General features: G+C 34.7%; 1 protein-coding gene across 1 annotated transcript in view; it reads right to left on the bottom strand.

The window, feature by feature from the left end:
• Positions 1 to 10951: 10951 nt before the first annotated feature.
• LOC130446794 (homeobox protein Nkx-2.1-like) overlaps positions 10952 to 20894 on the bottom strand; it is an 82427-nt gene continuing 72484 nt past the window's right edge. Inside the window, exon 7 of the mRNA XM_056783262.1 lies at positions 10952 to 18621. Coding sequence (XP_056639240.1) covers positions 18355 to 18621 — 267 coding nt within the window. The 3' untranslated portion in view covers positions 10952 to 18354. The remainder of the gene's footprint in view (positions 18622 to 20894) is intronic.

Genomic DNA, 20894 nt, shown 5'->3' on the forward strand with positions numbered 1-20894 from the left:
TTATATATAGTATGAATTTCAAAGGACCTTCTAGAGACAGGGATCACCCTCAAATAATAAATTAAAATGTTATCAATTAAAATTGCGTTTCTCTCCAAATATTCTTAGTCCAGTCCAGTCCAGTCCAGTCCACCACAACTAAACCACAATCGGAGTTGTGTTTTTGTGGGCGTTAGCCGATTTTGCCACTGTACGTCACATAAAGAGTGATAAATTTATAATGTCAGAAGCAGCATTTGCCATACGGCTTCAGCATTTTATGGAGCAATCAATACACACATCCGACACACTGTCGCTAACAGCTCTTTGATACTTTTGCGTTGCCTTGCCCTTTGGTAGCCCTACGACCCTTTTTAGCGATCCCGTTGTCCCTTTGGAGACATCATCACGCAAAAATTATGTACGATGCTGGTGTTACAATCGTCTGTTTACAACGACACGCATGTGAATAAGAAAATTTTTTTGAATTCTACGAGGGGTTTTTGATAATTATGTATATTCCTCTATGTCTTCAAGAATTTGCAATCTTTTACAATGAACAAATGGTTCGAAGCAATAAAAACTGTCTTGTAAGAGATTTACGCAGTGGCAGTTCACTTAAAAAAATCGTTTGATTTATGGATAACTGTTGGAGTATAGCAACGATGCGCACACTAAATATAATTGTGCTTGTGCATTGTGCATTAGGTGTTGAGCCAACACCTAATGGTATTGGTTTCAATGCGGTGAGAATATTTTTGGGAGAAGTGACATATTTCCTTCTTTAACTCACTTAATTTGGAGGTCATAAGCGATAACGCTGTTGGTTACATACCAAAGAGTATTTACAATAATTCTTCGTACTTTCGATTGAAATTTTTCTGGAATTGCTGTTCTTGAGTTGGATGCAGTGCTCCATAGTTGAATACCATAACTCCTGATGGGTTTAAGTATTTTAGTGCATGCTCCAAGTTGGTCCAGATGAATCACAAGGTATTATATCTCTTTTTGTTGCAAAAGATGCTGGTTTAATATGACAGTTAGACAGGTTCTCTCCACACAGATTTATTTTCATTTACTTTTATTCTCCAAGTTTTCAGCCACAATGAAATGGCATCCAAGTTTAGTCATCAGCATATGCTGCGGTAGTTAAGTTATTGTGCGTGGAAATATCAGCTGTGTATGTAATCATCGATTTTGACTCGAATGTGTCTGTTCTGCAGGTAGGATTTTGGGATTTGGGAAAGGTTGTGCGGGAGGTTTTTCCTGATTTTATATAGTAGTCTTGTCGATATCTAAAAAGGCAGCCGAACAGTATTCTCTGGCTCTCTAAATCCAAATTGGTGGTTAGATATTAATCTGCTGACTTTTAGAATCGATTATATTTTCTTAATCAGTAGTTTTTCAAGAAGTTTTGACATAACTGGTGATAAGCTTATTGGTCTGTAAGGTGTAGTGTCTTTAAGAGGTTTCTCTGGCTTAGGGATTAGTATAATTTGAACCACCTTCCACAAAACTTGAAAATAATATTGCATTGTATAACTTTAGCCGCTTATTTGATTTTGGCACTAATTAGGTCATATCCGGAAGATTTTTTGGGATGAGATGTCTTGAAGTTAAATATCAACTGTGAGTTTTACTAGGCACATTTTATAATGCGAAAATTTCATACAAATATTTCATTTATGGCACATTTAAGACGATTTTTAATTGTAATTCAATGAAATAATATTGATGAATTGATTTATAGCAAAATTTAATTTCAACAATTATGATTGACAATAAATTCGTTTCTGCCTACCTCCCCAACTAAATGCTAGACTCATAAAGATCGTAGTTAAAGCAGAAATCAAACGTGCCCCCTTCGGAACCGAACAGGTAGATATATATTGCACAATTGAACACAGCGAAGATTATTTGGGGATTATCAAGGGAGAAACGGGAGATGATTGAATATAACGAGCAGGAATTTAGGGTTGTTTTAATATTGACTAAATCCCGTTTAACATCCCGTCGTTGTCGATATTTGCCGGAGTAATAGCATTAGTATAGTATCATCCGACTTATATTCTTAAAAGAGCGTAACGATTGTAACTATTGATAATAAAATATCCAGTGGGCAATATGAGCAAAATTGAAGCGAACATACTCAGTGAAATATAAACTCGAACACCCGATAAAAATAAGTAAGATAGGAATAATATAAATTTCCTTACAATCGTGTAAAGATAATTATTAAGTCCAATAATAGAATGAAGCTTTACGACATACTCATTAATCAGTTAAAGCTTAACCTTCTTCCGATTATGTACAACAAATATTAAATTGGGAGTAAAAGTAAGAGGTTCTAATAGAGTGAGTAGATAACGTGAAAATAATTCAAACCGTTTGCTTACATTTTCAAAAACTTTTTGAAGAAGTGGTCGAGGAATACTCCCGATCTTTTCTTTAATATTGTGTCTCAAATCTGTCAAATTTCGGGGATTATTCTCCTATACCACGCTCTTAAGATAACCCCAAAATAAAAAATCAGGTAGGGCGAAGTCAGGAGTCCGAGGTGGCCATTTAATATCACCTCTTCGTGAACTCACCTTTTGTGGGAACAATTAGGGCAATGCAGCTAAAGAGTTGTTAGTAGTTGTTGCAGTTGAAGCCCGAAAAAATTTCGTATCATGTCGACATAGCGTGCAGAAGTCATGTCCTCTGTTATCTTCATAAAAGTAGGGCCCAATAATGCAGTTCGCTGACATAACGACCCACAGACCCACACGGTGACTTTAGGGCTGTGGAATGAGCGTTTATGTAATTCTTTTCTATCCAAAAACGACTATTTTGGCGATTACGTATCTATCCAAATGAAAATGTGCCTCATCGCTGAAGATTGCATTCATATTGCATTGCATTCACAAAATTCTCTTTTATAACTTAATCATTTTCATGTAGGGCTTGCATAATTTCAATTTTATAGGCGTTTAGGTGTAAATCAGATCGTATTATGTGGTGAATTGTCGCTCTTGATAATCCCAGATGAAAATCACGATTTCTGACGCGAATTGTTTGGAGCTATTGCTACCTACTGAACCTTTCCAGGCGCTCTTGCAGTCCTTCGACAACCATAATCAATTTCGCCAATAATGTTTTCAGTAGTATTGACTGTCTCGATCCAAACTTGTATTGCTTGGAGCTACTGCTACTGACTGAACGTTTCCAGATGCTCTTGCAGTCCTTCGACGGCCATAATCAATTTCGCCAATAATGTTTCCAGTAGTATTGACTGTCTGGATCCAAGCTTGCATTGCTTGGAACTACTGCTACTGACTGAACGTTTCCAAGCGCTCTTGCAGTGCTTCGACGGCCATAATCAATTTCGCCAATAGTGTTTTCAGTAGTATTGACTGTCTGGATCCAAGCTTGAATTGTTTGGAGCTATTGCTACCTACTGAACCTTTCCAGGCGCTCTTGCAGTCCTTCGACAACCATAATCAATTTCGCCAATAATGTTTTCAGTAGTATTGACTGTCTGGACCCAAGCTTGCATTGCTTGGAGCTACTGCTACTGACTGAACGTTTCCAGACGCACTTGCAGTCCTTCGACGGCCATAATCAATTTCGCCAATAATGTTTCCAGTAGTATTGACTGTCTGGATCCAAGCTTGCATTGCTTGGAACTACTGCTACTGACTGAACGTTTCCAAGCGCTCTTGCAGTGCTTCGACGGCCATAATCAATTTCGCCAATAGTGTTTTCAGTAGTATTGACTGTCTGGATCCAAGCTTGAATTGTTTGGAGCTATTGCTACCTACTGAACCTTTCCAGGCGCTCTTGCAGTCATTCGACAACCATAAACGATTTCGCCAATAATGTTTTCAGTAGTATTGACTGTCTGGATCCAAGCTTGCATTGCTTGGAGCTACTGCTACTGACTGAACGTTTCCAGGCGCTCTTGCAGTCCTTGGACGGCCATAATCAATTTCGCCAATAGTGTTTTCAGTAGTATTGACTGTCTGGATCCAAGCTTGAATTGTTTGGAGCTATTGCTACCTACTGAACCTTTCCAGGCGTTCTTGCAGTCATTCGACAACCATAATCAATTTCGCCAATAATGTTTTCAGTAGTATTGACTGTCTGGACCCAAGCTTGCATTGCTTGGAGCTACTGCTACTGACTGAACGTTTCCAGACGCTCTTGCAGTCCTTCGACGGCCATAATCAATTTCGCCAATAATGTTTCCAGTAGTATTGACTGTCTGGATCCAAGCTTGCATTGCTTGGAACTACTGCTACTGACTGAACGTTTCCAAGCGCTCTTGCAGTGCTTCGACGGCCATAATCAATTTCGCCAATAGTGTTTTCAGTAGTATTGACTGTCTGGATCCAAGCTTGAATTGTTTGGAGCTATTGCTACCTACTGAACCTTTCCAGGCGCTCTTGCAGTCCTTCGACAACCATAATCAATTTCGCCAATAATGTTTTCAGTAGTATTGACTGTCTGGATCCAAGCTTGAATTGTTTGGAGCTATTGCTACCTACTGAACCTTTCCAGGCGCTCTTGCAGTCCTTCGACGGCCATAATCAATTTCGCCAATAATGTTTTCAGTAGTATTGACTGTCTGGATCCAAGCTTGCATTGCTTGGAGCTACTGCTACTGACTGAACGTTTCCAGGCGCTCTTGCAGTCCTTCGACGGCCATAATCAATTTCGCCAATAGTGTTTTCAGCAGTATTGACTGTCTGGATCCAAGCTTGAATTGTTTGGAGCTATTGCTACCTACTGAACCTTTCCAGGCGCTCTTGCAGTCCTTCGACGGCCATAATCAATTTCGCCAATAATGTTTTCAATAGTATTGACTGTCTGGATCCGAACTAAAATTGTTGTATCGCTTGGAGCTTCCGCAATGTTGCGTAATCGATAATGTAGCCGATACAACCGTCGAACTCGAATAATAATTGATTGATTCTTCTCGAAATACACGCGCACGCGTTGTTCTCTCGTGTACGGCGTGATGACAATTAAAAATTTAAGAAACGCGCTAGTAAATGTTAGTTGGTTAGCCCACAACTTATAATAAAAACAATAATAAATGTTCGAAGTGGGTACCTTGCACCTCTACTTATTTCCGGAGTCTACACGAAGGATATTTCTTTGAACTTGAAGAGGATTCCAAAATTTAGCTTTATAGCATCACAATGGAAGTTTATTCTATCCATTATTTCGTTTCTCGTGTTTAGCGGTGTTGCATGTACAAGCTTTTGAGTAGCGATTGTCTCAAAGACACAGTTACACTGCAAATTAACCTTGATGCCATCTGCATCTGGTTCAAACAATGACGCCTTGAAATAAATGAAGAAAAATTCGTCCAGGTTACTTTCATACAGAGAAAGGGCATCAACTGTCACATTTAACGGTAATTTCTTACAAAAATAAATAAAAGAAGCCGTTATCTATCTTCAGGATAGTCTCTAAGAACAATTGTCGGTTTGTTTTTGAAAACGACATTCTCTAAAGACAATTGACAGTTCGATTATAGTGAAGAATATTGTTCTTGAATAAATGGTAGTAGGTTTTCTTGGGATCGGTGGATCAGATTGAAATAATCTTTGTTCACATCAGTTTACTAATAACCTCAATATAATCAACGTTTCTGAGAAGCACCCATTTTACAAGTGCAATTCTCTATTCATAATAATTGTTGGATTTGTATTCTTGCCTTGATAGATATGTTAATGAGGTCTTGTTTTTTTATTCAGTTATACTTTTTAACATTAAAACTCCAAGAAACATGATTGAAAGCTCACCTCAACGTTTTATTCAGAAATCAATCAACTTAATCGTTATATGTAATACCTCCCGTACTTTCGCACACCGTATTATTTCCAAGTCAACTATAAATAAAAGGAAAAAATCTCGAACGCGTAAAGTCCATCACTAACAAGCAAAATTTATTCCAGTGAGCAATCAAGTATCGGACCTCCCTCGGAGCTCCTGGGGGATAGTTAGATCTGGATGATCAGGAACAAAGAAAGGTGAATGCGACGCCCTGGGTAGAGTAAGGAACGCCCGGTGAGGAGTTCCACTGTGGTCCGCGCTCCCACACGAAGCATTCAACTGAGAATTCTCATTCCGATGCAGTAGAACCCTCTTTAGTGATTGCGGATTTTACCATTTTACCTTGAACGAACTCATTAATTCTAAATTGGAAGGAATTAGTGGATGTTAATTTGAAATTAGGTTATACGACTTTTTATTGTAATTTATTTCATTTTAAAACCTAAAAACTAAACAGTAGAAATGATTAAGATGAATGAAAAAACATGAAATTGTTAAAAAACCTTTACTTTATAAACTTGTATTACCACATCGTATCATCACATCATTGCATCTTTAATCTTTTTATCGACATTATTAATGCTTTGAAGAAGATTTCAAGTATACAATTTTTCCTCAATTGAATCCACTAATTCTTGATAATTGTGTCCATAACTCTTAATATCATTCTATACATGTTTAATGAGCTTAATTCTTGCTGACCAATCCATATCAGTATGGTATTAAGTCTCGTTCTAGTACCTGCTGGTTTGATTGCGCTGTTGTGACTTCAAAATGCCTAACCTAGGCCCCACTTATTTCTTTTAAATAAATTCTCCGCTCCAAACTGTCCACGAATCTTCTCCAAAAACTATTATCTTCAATATAACCTGTCCATTGTTCCTAATAGATTGGTTTAACGGTCATCCATAGTAGAAGCCTTTATTATTCAACTAAGCATGAGCAAATTGAATACCTGATTGGGGATGCGCGGGGGTTAATTTCGGACAACCACTCAATTCGAGTCTCACCATCACCAAGTGGTTATGAAGTGGTGACTCAAATACGTGACTCGGCAGGTGTAATATCCAAAATTATCACTCTGCCAGTCGAAAATATTTTTTCAAGTTATACTTCGAGTATTTTCGTATGGAATAACATTTGTATGAACATAAATATGAGTAGAGCTACTCCTTACAAATCTAAAATGGGAGGATGAACTATTGCAACTTCTCCTGTTATCTATGCTCCTATTACTTATGTAGTTCTGAGGAAAAATAACTATCATTCAATCGAACCATTATTTAAAAACATCAGGAGCCTTTAACAAAACCGTTTGAACTGCCGATGTGTTGTACTTTTAACAGTCTGCGCTCCTGTCTTCGACTTGTCAAAGTTTCATTTTGTCAAAATTTATTTGGTGGATGTCCTTCGAAGTTTTATGTTCTGTAGTTCTGTAGTGGATTTTTTTTCATAATCTATATGATATTAGAGAATTCAATCAATAATATAATAAATAAAAAGCTGATAAGTTCTCGGCTTTAACCAAAAACTCAAACAGAATTACGTCCGATCTCCCCTATCGTTCCCTTCAATATCTCGTAAGTTGATTCCTCGCATTTCTCTACTCTCATAGCTTGCTGCGATATGGATTGCCGGATTACGATTAATTGTTGCTAAGTAACCATCGGTAACGCGGGTCAAGTGGAACGGCGACGCCCTCCACTTGACTACTCGCTACTCGACGCCAACCGTCGCTAGCTAGTCCGAAGATATTGCATTCTTCCGACTGTTAACGGGGAATTCGTAATTTGCTACCGGTGTTTCGTAATTAGCTATTCTTGGAGACGTTAAGATTATGCCAACATCGCCACTCGAATGAAAAAAAAAATGTTTATAAGCCCAGCCACGCATCATTTAAATACATATTAACTTTCTTTTGATTTCTATAAAAAATTAATTCCGCTAGACGTTTTATATACATGTTTCTTGTATTTATTATATAAATCGGTTTACATTTAAAGGAGGTGTATGGAAAATATCAGGATCAACTAAATTTACATCGCTTGTAAATATATAATCCGAACATATTGAAAACTTATTAAAAATCCGATTAGGAAGCGAAGAACTGTACGGAAAATGTTGTAGAAATTCTCTTGTGTTATCCAAATACAAAATAAAAAAAATATAGAAAACTTTATGACACTGAGGATGAAAGAAAATATGTGAATGGCGTATGACATATTGAGAGAATTTCTGTTATCCTGATAAGAAATGCCATCTGTTAATAGGCTTCAAATTTTGGTAATTATACACTTTCATGGTCACCTGGTTTTTTGGCTTATTGATCTTAGTCTCAAAATGTTCCATTTTACGGCGGATTTATAAAAAAAATACGAAAATTAAAAAAAAATAAATATTTTTTACAATTTCATGACTTTAAATGCAAAAAAATGACTTTCTACATATAATCCTTTGTAACTGTTTCTGACGTCGTGGAATCAAGTTCATATATTTTTTTTCGGAATTTACATAAAAAAATGAATATTTTGAAAAAAAAAAGTTTTTCTACTATTTAAGGTTTAAAACTATTGAAAACCGCAAATTCAGCCACTACCCCCGTGTTTTTCATAAATTCGTCGTAAAATGGAACATTTTGAGAACAAAATTATAAAATTTATCTATTTTTCGATTTTTAATGGTCCAAAAACTATTAACATTGAAGAATATAGTACGAAACTATTCACGAAAATTGATTGTTTTTCATCGATTTCATTTTAAGCTATAAAAACTGAAAAAATCATTCTTTTTGGATTTTTTTTTAAAAACTGTTTATTAATTTATGTAGAATACAAAAAAAAATATAAGAACTTTATCTGATAATGAGATAATTTTTTGTAAAGGATTATTTTGCAAAACCGTTTTTTTACGATTTAAAACAGTAAAACTATGAGGAATTTTCATTCCAGCTATTTGTACTAATTTTTTTATAAATCCGCCGTAAAATGGAACATTTTGAGACCAAGATCATTAAAATCCATCCATTTTTCGATTTTCTAGAGCCAAAAAACCAGGTGACCGTGAAAGTGTATAATTACCCAAATTTTTCAAAGTTTTGTTGTTACTTTTAATTTCCAAAAATTACACTTCTTGGTTTATTTTTGAAAAAAACTATTCCTGAAATGACAATTTTGCAGAAGACAAAATACGACGTTAAATAAAAACCGAAGACAAGTTTTTTGTTTTTGTAAAACCAGTTTTGAAAGACAACGAGAAATGCCCGGTTTTAGACACAAATAAAGGTTTGTTTATCGAAATGACAGATTTTAATACAAAGGTTAGTTTTTGAAAAAAAAAATGTTTCCAAAGGCAAATGACGGTTGTGCTTTTGCAGATGACAAGTTATGTATAGATAGGACGGTGTAGTTTTTACAGAAGACAGTTTCAAATTGACAAATAACGGTTTATTAATGGAAAAGACAAATTATATAGACAAATAACGATTCGTTGTTGAAAACCACTGTTTCTAAAGACAAATAGTATTTTGTTTTTGCAGAAGAAAGTTTCTAATTATAAACGACACTGTTTATGAAAAAGAGTTTCTCGAAACATATTATGGTTTTATTTTTTCAGTAGATAATTTTTAAATACAAAAGCTAGGCTTTACAGAAGACAGTTCCTTAAAACAAATGTCTTATTTTCGCAGATTTATGGAGAAGACAGACAGATATTTTGTTTTTGTAGAAACAGTTTCTAATAATAAATGACTGTTTATGAAAAAGATAGATGCTAAAGGTAAATAGCGGTCAGCATTTTGATTTTGAAGATAAAAGCTTTCAAATACATGCAGGTTTTATATTTAAAACAAATTGCGCAGTTTCAAAAGATAAATAACGATTACTTTAAAAAAAAATGTTTCAAAAGACCAATGATATAAATTGTTTTCGCAGAAGGCAGTTTCTGATCAAAGATGACAGTTTTTTTTTTGATAAAGACAGTTTCTAAGGACAAATGTTGGTTCGATTTTGAAAATGACGGTTTTTAAAGACATAAAGGCTTATTTTTAGAAAAAACTCATCAGTTTTTACAGACAAATAACCATTAGTTTTCAAAAAGACTGATTTTAAAGAAAAATGATGCTTTTGTTGATAAATGACGGTTTGTTTTCGAAAAAAACAGTTTTTAGATAGAACAGAAATGATGAAAGTTCTTTTTGACCAGTTTTTCTATGATCATAGATAATTGGGCAATAATACGACTCTTCAAAAGAAATGTGTTAATGAACGAAGTTTAATTACTGATTAAAATACAAAAATACAAACTGAGTTCATAGTTCATAGTAGGATTGATATTGGGCAGTCAAAGATCGTAAGCACTTAGGACTCCTGATAAGCCCGTCGTACTTCCTTGAAAAGCCAATCAGGCACTTCGATTCAGTGCCGGATTAAGCCAGGGGATTGGGGGGGCTGTAGCCCCAGGTCCAAAAGGGCCCCATCATTTGGAAATCATTCTGTATTTTTTGATGTGTTGATACCACAAATCTAACGTATTGATATAATTTTGCGAAATTTTCCGGGTTTTCGAATTCCTTAAGGGGGCCCCGTCATTATTTTAGCCCCGGGTCTTATAAATCTTAATCCGGCCCTGCCATCCCTAAAGACATTCATACAGCTATACAGCTGAATTTGTGATTCTTCCTCACCTTCAGTTTGGCTTCAGCTTTTGGATTGGTTATAGCATCATCGGTAATTTTCTATGTTTGTTAACTGAAACTTCTAAGGAGAATTATCGGAATTGTTAAACAAATAGGTGTGAACCACGATAAAAGCTAATTTGTTCCAAAAGATTTTATTTCTTCAGGTTTTGATGGACTTTGTCTAAAGGAATTTATTTCATGTTGATTTTCCTTGGTTGAATTATTCCTTCGTTTCTTATCTTTTTGGAAGGTCCAGCTTGATTGTAGTTCTATAAAATAGGAGATATGAAATCGGTTTTGGAGCAGATAGTTTAAGGCATTTAGCAGTGTATGACGTAATTGAAATTGCCGCTGCAGCTCAAGCAGATTTCGAATTAGTTTTGCATCCGCTTTATTATCCAGGTTTTGACCACAGCGATTACCGGTGGGTACCAGAGCTTCGTTTTAGGATAAGGTGGGATTAATAATATATTTTAGTTGTATATTTTATTTATATTTAAAAACACAGTTACTCGACAATACAGTGCAGATTTTCTATATGTAGGTAAATGCGATGCAAATAAATACAGACGAAATTGAAGAAGTATTTACTAAGAAACCTTCATTTGATGTTTGAAAATTTTCTATCTTTGAAAAGGTGCTCCAAAAATACAAATAAACGGCAATTGAAACAAAAAAATCATCACTGATAATGATGGAAGAATAAATAGTAAATTGTATAAGAAAAACAATCAAAATTGCTTGAATTCAATAAATTTTATTATTTCTTTCAATCGTATTATTAACATCTCATTTGCCTATTAATCATTTGAGTCTAAATCGAAATACTGTACAGATAATTATTTGTTACGTCTATAAATAATTTACTATTTACAATATTATTAAACAATTTTATTGCAAATCAATTTTTGTAATATAATAATAGATGAATTAACTATTTTTTTTGTGTTACCCATGTTTTCCTATTTCAGTTTAAGCCCCAATATGTAATTTATTGTTATTTACCCACAATCACTATAATAGAAGTTCATAATTCGCCCCTCATGCAAAACCATAAAACTTGTTCGACTTTTTGTAGTATTTTGAAACCCCATAAACGTAAAAATGTTAGTGAGCTGCACAGATTTCGTGATTTTGTATATTTTTCGATACAAAATATCGAACAGTTTATATTGGAAAAAAGTTTTTCATTTTGTACTTTGCAAAAGGCAATTTCTTTCGGTGTAGATTAGTTTTAAGCCAAATTATCGATTGAGCTTTTTGACTTTAATTTATCACCCACCTTTTCATTACATCTTGTATACTCAGCGTTTCTCAACCTTTTAGTATTTAAGCCCAACTTACAATAGCAATTTTTATAACGCCCTCCCTAAATTTCCCATTTCATAGAAAAACACAGTCCCCGCTTAAAGACGCTGTAACGGTTTAGCGTTCTTTTATTTTAAGCCGGGGATTCCCTGAATTGTTGGGCAAAGCTAGGTTTCCAAATATGTACATAATAGGTTCGTTCCAACTCATCAAAGAATCGTCCTTGGTACGGTGACGATTCTGCGCAATAGAGATTCCGTGTTCCAACTGGGCGGACCGTATCGGCCGAGGCAGTTCAGGTTGTAGCAGGATTTCCACCGATTGATCTCATGATAGCTGAAAGATGCTTCCTATATAAAATAGGAGGCAGGTTAGCCGGCAACAGATGGATGGCAAGAGAGACAACATTCAAAAAGTGTCAGGAGAGGTGGGATAGTCTGGAGACGAAGACCCAGTGGAGAAGCTGGGTCATGTACAAACATAGAACCACTTCTAACTACGCAGATTCTGACGGGACATGGATCGTTCGGTTTCTTCACTAAAAAGATCCGTAAGACCGTGGATGACACATGTGCATCATGTGGGCAAAGGGACGACCCGGCCCATGTCCTTTATGAATGTATACGATGGGGTGAGGAGAATTGAAGACTGAAGGAGCTATTAGGCGGAGACTTGCCACCGGCAACTGAGATCACAGGTGAGATACTTAAAGACAGGGAGATCTGGAAGGCGGTAACGACTTTTATGACCGATGTGATGACCAAAAAGGAGAAAGAAAATAGGATCACCCAAAAATAGAAACTTAGTGAAAAAGGAAACATGGGAGGTACTCCGATGTAATGACAACTTGTTGTCCTCCCGGCGTACGCAACTCCCAAAGGATTTAGGAAAGAGGAGGGTGGTTTAGTGGATGGGAGAGTCCCACACAGCATTGCACCCGTCCGCTGTGAGGACGGAATTAGCTTCCACCCCACCTCAGGGCCAAAAAAAAGATTAGGTTAGGTGACAAATATCATGATCTTCAGTTTTTATCATGAACAAACAAAAAAAGAAAGCAACCAAAGAAAATATTCCACTAATATGCAAGCAATTAGAAGATTAGATTCTAGTGAAGTCAATCTCAAATTAGTGCTGTATTGAATTTGGCAACTTCAACAATAAGGACACTTCTTAAGAATAAAGAGTCTTCGTCAAGCTCTGCAGCTATAATTGAACGCCATTAAGCTAATCTGCCATAACGGTAAAAGCTTAAGAATTTTGAATTACATTCAGGCCGAGGCAAGTGAAACTTTTATTACTAGTCGAGGATGATTCAATAGATTTAAATATCGAAATAAACATAAAGACTATAGAAATAGCAGCAAGTGTTGATACGAAAGCGGTGGCTGAATTTCCAGCGACATTAAAAATAATAATTGAACAAGGAAACCATCTTTCAGAATTGGTTTTAAATGTTGATCTGTTTTAGAAACGAATGCCAAAATGAACATTCTATCCCGTGAAGAGGAACGACCACCAGGATTTAAAGTACAAAAAATCCATTCCAGTCGAAGTGGTTTCCTCGCCGTCTAAAACCAAAGTTCTAATCCAACCAATGGATTGTTTTAACCAATTTTAAGGCTTGCAACGAACATCTAAGCAGATGGATGAAAACAAACGGAGAAGAGAAGTCATCAATAAGAAAATTTTGGAACAACTACAATACAAAGATTTGGCCAGATGAAAGTAAGAGTCAAGAACACTCTGTCTGCATGGATGAAATGTGAAAGACGTCGAAGAAATAACTCAAGAAATAGCAGCTAGTCTTTCTAATACCAAACCAAAATGAACTTTTTGGTTTGGTGTTTGTAAAAAGGAGTTTGATCACTATAACTGATATTATGGACCAATTCAAAAGCAAGACAATAAATAATGAATGCATTATCACTAACATTGGATGCTATCTAGACAGAAAGGCAAAAAACTGGAAACACCGAAGACACTGAATGATTTGTCTGACTTTATTTGTTTTATTTTAGTATATTCGTTTATATTGTTTTTATTTTTGTAAGAAATGTCTATCCATCTTCTCCTAACTCCTTTATTTACATGTTGGCTTCGTTTAGCACTGTTTAGCGTTATGTTCTACTTTAATTGGACGTATCCAACGCGTTAAGCGGGGTCTTACTGTATTGTATCTGGTTCCTTTTTTCAGGGCAAGGGAATTTCATTGTGAATGTGTTGGTAACACTGTTTTACGTCAAACGTCAAAGTTATAACAACATTTATCAATAAAAACCTTCACATCTCATCAGTGAAATGGCGTCTCTCAAATGTGAGTTGTTTTTTGTTATTGTACAAACAATATAGTATTTTTTGGAATGCGGTAAATTGCCTTAGCTTCGTCATACTGTATTGAAGGCAATTATGGGAAGGAAAAATCGTGATAACTGATTTTCCGTTTTAGAAAATGCATTTTGCGAAAAGAATCATATTTGATACTTTGCACGTTTACGGTAAAAGTTGAAATGATTTCTTTTAAGCAAAATAAATACGTTTTTGATAATTAAATTGTTATTCTATTGTTTATTGATATTCATTTTGTCGTTTTTACATCAAGACAAATTATTTTTATCAATTAAGTGAATTTACTTCATAAAAAAAGGACGGGGCTCGGATGATTGTGTGACTCACAGTTCTGGAAAGGTCTAGATTACCAAATGGATAGATAACAAATTGGTAATTTTTGGTTCCACATATGTAGGTGCCGAGCCAACCAAATTGCTGCCTGACGCGCGTTTCGATAACCAATCTATCGTCTTCAGAGACTTCAAGTGCTTTGAAACTTTATTGTATTACATTTTAAAGTTATTCATAAGGATAAAAGGAAATCAACAAAATGATGGTGTATCGACAAATATTAACACGTGGAAATAAAAGCTGAGTTTGACAAACTGAATATAAAGTTGAGAGGTATAGAGAGCGAAGGGAAAATCAAACGAAAAAACAGGACGATAAACGAAGCGGTAAGGGAACTATTCACTATTGAATCAATAACTGAAACTATGAAAAAAAAAACGATTTAAACTTATAGCTGGAATGACAAACACGATACTAGACAAATAACAAAAGGAAGAGAAGGAGACATATTGGAAAGAAGAGAACAAGGCACCAATAAAAAATTATGACAAAAGAATGGGCCAAGTTTGTTTATAAAAAGAATGAACAGATGGGACTCAGATCTATATCCATGGGCAGGAAGTAGCAAAATTAAGAATAAATATAAAAACTCAATTTTTCTAACTGTTATTTTGGTTACCTATTGGCTTCCTTTGGAGGTTAGTTTTGTTTCAAATAAATTTTTGGAAGACCCTTACGTAAATTATGCGTCACATCACAAAACTTTAAACATCCCGTATATGTAGAAAGAAGGAAAAGAATAATAAATTGCAATTTCAAAAAAATTGCCGACTTCTAGTATTTCACAAGATTAATTTCATGCGGCAGTTGACTGATATTTATAATAATTAAATAGCATATTAGGTTCCTTATGTGGATTAGTTTTTTAAATAATAATAGTGTCGTCTTTTCTTTCGCTTTATGTACTAGTGCCCCCCACGTAGAGTCCCAGGCGGCGCACCCTACAGGCTAAGAAACGGCGATTTAACCCTAGGCAAATGATAAACGCGACACGCCCTATGACAATGTGTAATAAAATTGAAAGTTCGGGTGATAAATAGGTATCTAAAATGCAAATAACATAATATTTGTAATATAAACAATTGCACTATTTCTTTTGTTGTTTTCCGATTAAAGAAATTATTAAAACAGAAAAAAAATTGCAATCATAATATGTAATAATTTCTTTTTATTTACAAAATACGAGTATTATTCCAATTTACAAATTTCTTATTTACACATAAGAATCACATAATACAAATTTATACAGAAGAATTGGTTTACAGAGTACAACACCCTGTATGAACGCTTTGTCAAGTTTTCTAGTTCAAAACGTCAAAAATCCTTTGGGGTAAATCAATTTCTATTAATGACACCACTTCTTATAATTATTTCTTTACAAGCTAACAATTTTTACTATTTAATTATAGGTACTAGTTGTTTTTTAGGGGTCTAACGGAAGTTTAATAACTTTAAGTACCTTCAAATTTTGTGGCATCTTATTTCTTCCAAAAAAATTTGACTGTCGGTCGAATAATTTCTGTCTCTTGAAAAATATCTTAAGTGGTTTGAAATCCAAACATAGTTCAAAAACTTGATGCAAAAAAGTCGGGAAAAATTTTTCTCATACGAACCCTCGTTTCTGAGTTACAGCATTTGCGAAATCAAAACTCATATTTAAGTATATTTTGTAAATTATTCATTCGATCATTATGAATTTTTAATGAACGATTCAGTATGTCTATATAGTGTGATTAGCGGTGGAATAAATAATTTCATACTAATATCTAAAGGCCAGGGGCGGCTCATACCCAATGCTTAGCAATCTAAAAATAGCAAAAATAAATTTTTCAGTCGATTTTTTAACAAAAAGGTACTCTTTGTTTATCTCGATAAAAATTATGGTTTAGGAGATACGTAGACTTTTAGATCGTTGTACATGCCAAGGAAAACGTTCGCCATAAAGAGACATTCCGAAGAAAATTATCATAAATTGCAATTATTTATTGAAACACAATCAAACATTTCTAAATGAACTGCATACTGTCGAACCTCGTGTAAGGAAAAAATTGAAATGTAGAAAAATTTAGTTGGTAAGCTTAGAATTTATGTAAGTTCTAATTTCTCAATCTTAAAGGCTCAAAAACGAGAGGTCGTATGGAAAAAGTTTTTTATGTCACAGCGTGTACTTTACCGTACAAAAATAAACTGAAAATTGTATAAAAAATTTGGAGGAGTGACGAATATACGAGGATATATTGAAAAATTCTTAGCTCTCAGAAAACTTTACACTGACACTTCTAATAAGTTATTGTTCGTTGCTATGGTAACGCAATATTTTGTTTATGCATGGAACTGATCTAGGCTAACTAGATATCAATACATCCCCGTATATTCTTTATTCAATCTAGAAATTGAACTGAATTTTTATGGGTCTAAGCCATTACAACTTGTTGGAGAGTGTTTTTCTGAATCGTTCTACTGAGTACAAGTTATTTGATGGAGAATTTTCAACTTAGATCATCCATCTTGACATTTAGTGATGAAACATTCCAAATCAATAACGATTATGCCGCAAACTTTGAAGAAATACTAGAAAACCCTGTTATTGCTTCATTTATTTATTTTCAATTTCTGAACTGGTAGAAGTCATTTGATTTCCACGTGAATAAATCTACTCCTTTCTGAGCTACTTCAAGATTCTTCTCACAAATTCCTTTACCACTTTTTTGAAAATGAATTTTCACAATTCTAGTTAATTTACAAATTTCAATAATTTTTTAAGTACGACTCTCTTCCAGAGTGAAACTAGAGATCATTTTTTTAAATTAGTTGATTGAAAATGAGTTTAGTTATAGATAAAATACGTATACGTCATTACAAAATAATTTTTATAACCACTTTGTTATAGTATACTTCTAGCAGTACTTTCAAAAATACTGTGAAATATATAGGGTGTTCCAAGTAAAATTTCCAACTTCATATCTCGTAAACTGCAGGTTCGCAAGAAATATCATAACGATCAATTTTAATTTAGAATAGGATTAATTTTTATACCAGTTCTACACTTTTTGTTGCGGTAACACCCAAAACAACCCCTCGAAACACATTAAATGGTAACAGTCTCATGCATTGTACCAAATTTGGTATTTTTAAGTTGGATGGTTTAAGTTGGATTCAACCACAGGTGTCATATTTTGGGCGCAACAGTATTTTGTGATTTTTGGTACTCTTCTGGATTCCTTTAATTTTCACCCCAAAACAGACAAAACATTGGTGGTGTCCCCCATATTAAATTCATTAATTCAGGGGGGAAATATAATGTTTATTTGCTGGTGATTCGATCATACCTTAAAGCAATTCAGATATGCCATCCTTACAATCTATTATGATCAAAGCCCTTGGTACTATTGAGGCCTGGTCTCCGAACAAAAAATAACCTTTTTCCGATGAGATTGATTTCACGGAAAGCTACCACCAAGTCAGATAATGCCGGACTTGACCAGAACTATTTCAAAAAATTTGATTTTTTTCGTGCGACCTGTTTAATGTGTTTGTATGAGTTGTATTGGTCCGAACTTAACAAATTTTTGAACGAGAATGTTCAGGATTGACAATATCAAGAATACCTCCGATCCTAGAAGATTTTCTTAGTTATCAAAAGAAAATCAAACTAAATAAAACTAACAGTAGCGTATCAGTTCGCTAGAGGGATAAAAAAAGTTCGAAACTACGATAAACATACAACCTCATGTAGATTAACTATGATCCGTTTTGGAAATAATTGGGGGTGAAAATTTCAATAGGATCACCCTATATTATCTAAATTTATGCCAATAGCTCACTTTTTACACATCTCCGCAGTACACTAGTCCGTACTGTTCGTAACAAAAGTTTTCAACTTCGTACTACCAAGCCCGAGTCTGTAATGGCAAATAACCGGCGCATTGCTGTTGGTAATTCCCCTGCTGTCGATAAGCCATAGCTAACCCGCCATTCGCCATACACTGCGTTTGCTGTTGAGGTGGTTGGCAAGCTGGAGATTGTTGCGTTCGAGTAGTATCGGATGATGTACTCGAAGTTGCGGTTTGATTCGTATTGTTACCACCACCAGAACAAGGTTTACCGTCTTTGACTAGAACTGGAACCGCCACTCGGCGTGGAGAGCTCGATGACTGAAACAAACATAAACAAAATTAATTGAATCGGAATTGTTAGTGGTATTCTTAAACAAAGAATCTCGCCTTCAATCTATTGTGTAATACTGTACTTTTTACCATTTTTTGTATTTTTTATAAAACGTACTGCGTCATTAATAAATGAGGGAGGATGATTAAAGTAATAAGATTAAAGTAAAGCAATTGCCTTCTTCATAGAATTAGTAGTAGTCTTAAAAAATTACGAAATTACGTATATAAATCGGACTTTATCAATGGCTTTCGTGAGGTTACCAAAACATATAAACTTGTTGAATTCTGTTGCTTTTTCTATTGATTTTAGTGTTTTTTCTTCTTTTTTTATTTACTGCTTACCATTCGGGTGGCACAAACTTAATAATCCACTAGGAAAGGGCACAAAATATCGATATTTTTTTAAAAATTAATCGATAAATATCGTCGATATATTTTTATCTTGAAATATCGATATTCGATATCAATTTTTGAGTATCGAATTCGATATTTTTTTAAGAAAACTTTATTTTATTTTACTATATACTAACTTCATATTTCACTTACTGTTCGATATTTTTTACGCTGCATACATCGATATTTTTTGATTATATCGATACGATATTTATCGATATAATCATTTGCTCATCCCTATAATCCAATACTACAAGTTGTCACAGCCTTTCCCTATGGACAGCTTCTCCAATTATAACGTGGTCTGCTGTCCCAGTGGTTTTTTCGCGAAAGCGACAGATTCTTGTGAGAATGCGCGTCATTTTCTTCGGTTCTTATTTTCTGAATGATCTTTTTATTACTATTGTTGAGTTATTTTTGTTTTATTCAAATTGTGTTCACTATACATACTATTGTATGTGTAGGTAACTCCAAAACGTTCAAAGATCTGTTTACAGCGGCGGTTGATTGAAAAAAATGTGCTCTATGGTCCAAGAACATCAGATTGATGTTGAAACCTTTTTGTGATTATAAATTTTATGTAATAACTTTAATAGTTAAGCTAATAGTAGACAAAACTTCGGATAAAATAAAATTTAAGGTTATGTAAAATTATCGAAGTGAAACTGTCACCTGTCAACATTCAAGTGGCTAGAGTTACATTTAAGAAAGTTGAAGTTGTCTACTCCAGAACGTTCCGAAAGTGTTTTGCAGTACGGAACAGTCACTTTCACTACATGGAACACTCAAAACGCAACTTTCGGTATGTAAATGAATACAGAACGAACAACTTTCAGGTGGCGTCGTCTAAAAACGCATTTTTCTTAACCTTAAACTATGATATTACAGATATTAGCAAATTGATTTCATTGATTTGTACACTGTCTTTAGTACACTTATTAATTCGGTACCACCAAGCATATCAGCGTCCAACGCTAGAAACAATGGACGTTGGTATGATTGGACGCACCGTGTGGTCATTTAGCGAATGTTTTGCTTCCAATGTTGGCCATGGTTTTTGTGACCCTCGTTAAAGAAGCAGCATTGGAAAGAAGTTGGAACCAAAACTTGTGGTACAACTATACACACTTCTTATCCTCTTGCGTGTTAATGGTACGTTTTGTGTATGAAAAACCAAAGTTGCCAATATCATCCAGTTTATTTTGAAATAATTCATGTCTGTTCTATTCATGTACATCACTTTTTTGCCACGTTTTCATTTCTATAAGTAAGTTTAGGTAAGGTTCCAGCCTTCGTCCAATGTTCAGTAAACGTTGGACGTATCGGCTTGAGTTGAAGTGACGTAATTAAGATTCCACGAACATTTTTTGTCAAGTCGTGAAAAAAAATTTGGAAATTCTGACTTTATTATTTCCGCAAGTCACATGAATATAATGGTGGTCTGATTTTAAGTGAGCTGAATCACGGCGGAATCATGATAGGAGTGCAGCTTTTTTTATACGTGCTTCTGTTGGGCAGTGTAATTGATTTTATATTTAATATATCGCATCTATAAGGTTAGATCTAGATTGGTGTTGCCTTAGGTCTTTTGTATTACCATTTATTTTCCACGATTGATTACGAAATTCGGTAACTAACTAATCAACCTCCTATATTTTTCCTTAACCTAACCAAACTTTTTCTAATTCTGTATTTCTTTTGATGTCGTTTCCCTGTCAAAGCAAGGCTTATGCTCAATCGTCTCTTCTTCTTAGATTCTTGACAGTTGTCACAGCCCATTTCTGGAATCTTGAATCACCAGTACAATTCTTCTTGTATGCTCTTCATGGATAGGTCTGTGTCAATATCATATTTGAACAATTCCA

This window comes from Diorhabda sublineata, chromosome 7 (genome assembly GCF_026230105.1).
Source record: "Diorhabda sublineata isolate icDioSubl1.1 chromosome 7, icDioSubl1.1, whole genome shotgun sequence".
Lineage (NCBI taxonomy): Eukaryota > Metazoa > Arthropoda > Insecta > Coleoptera > Chrysomelidae > Diorhabda > Diorhabda sublineata.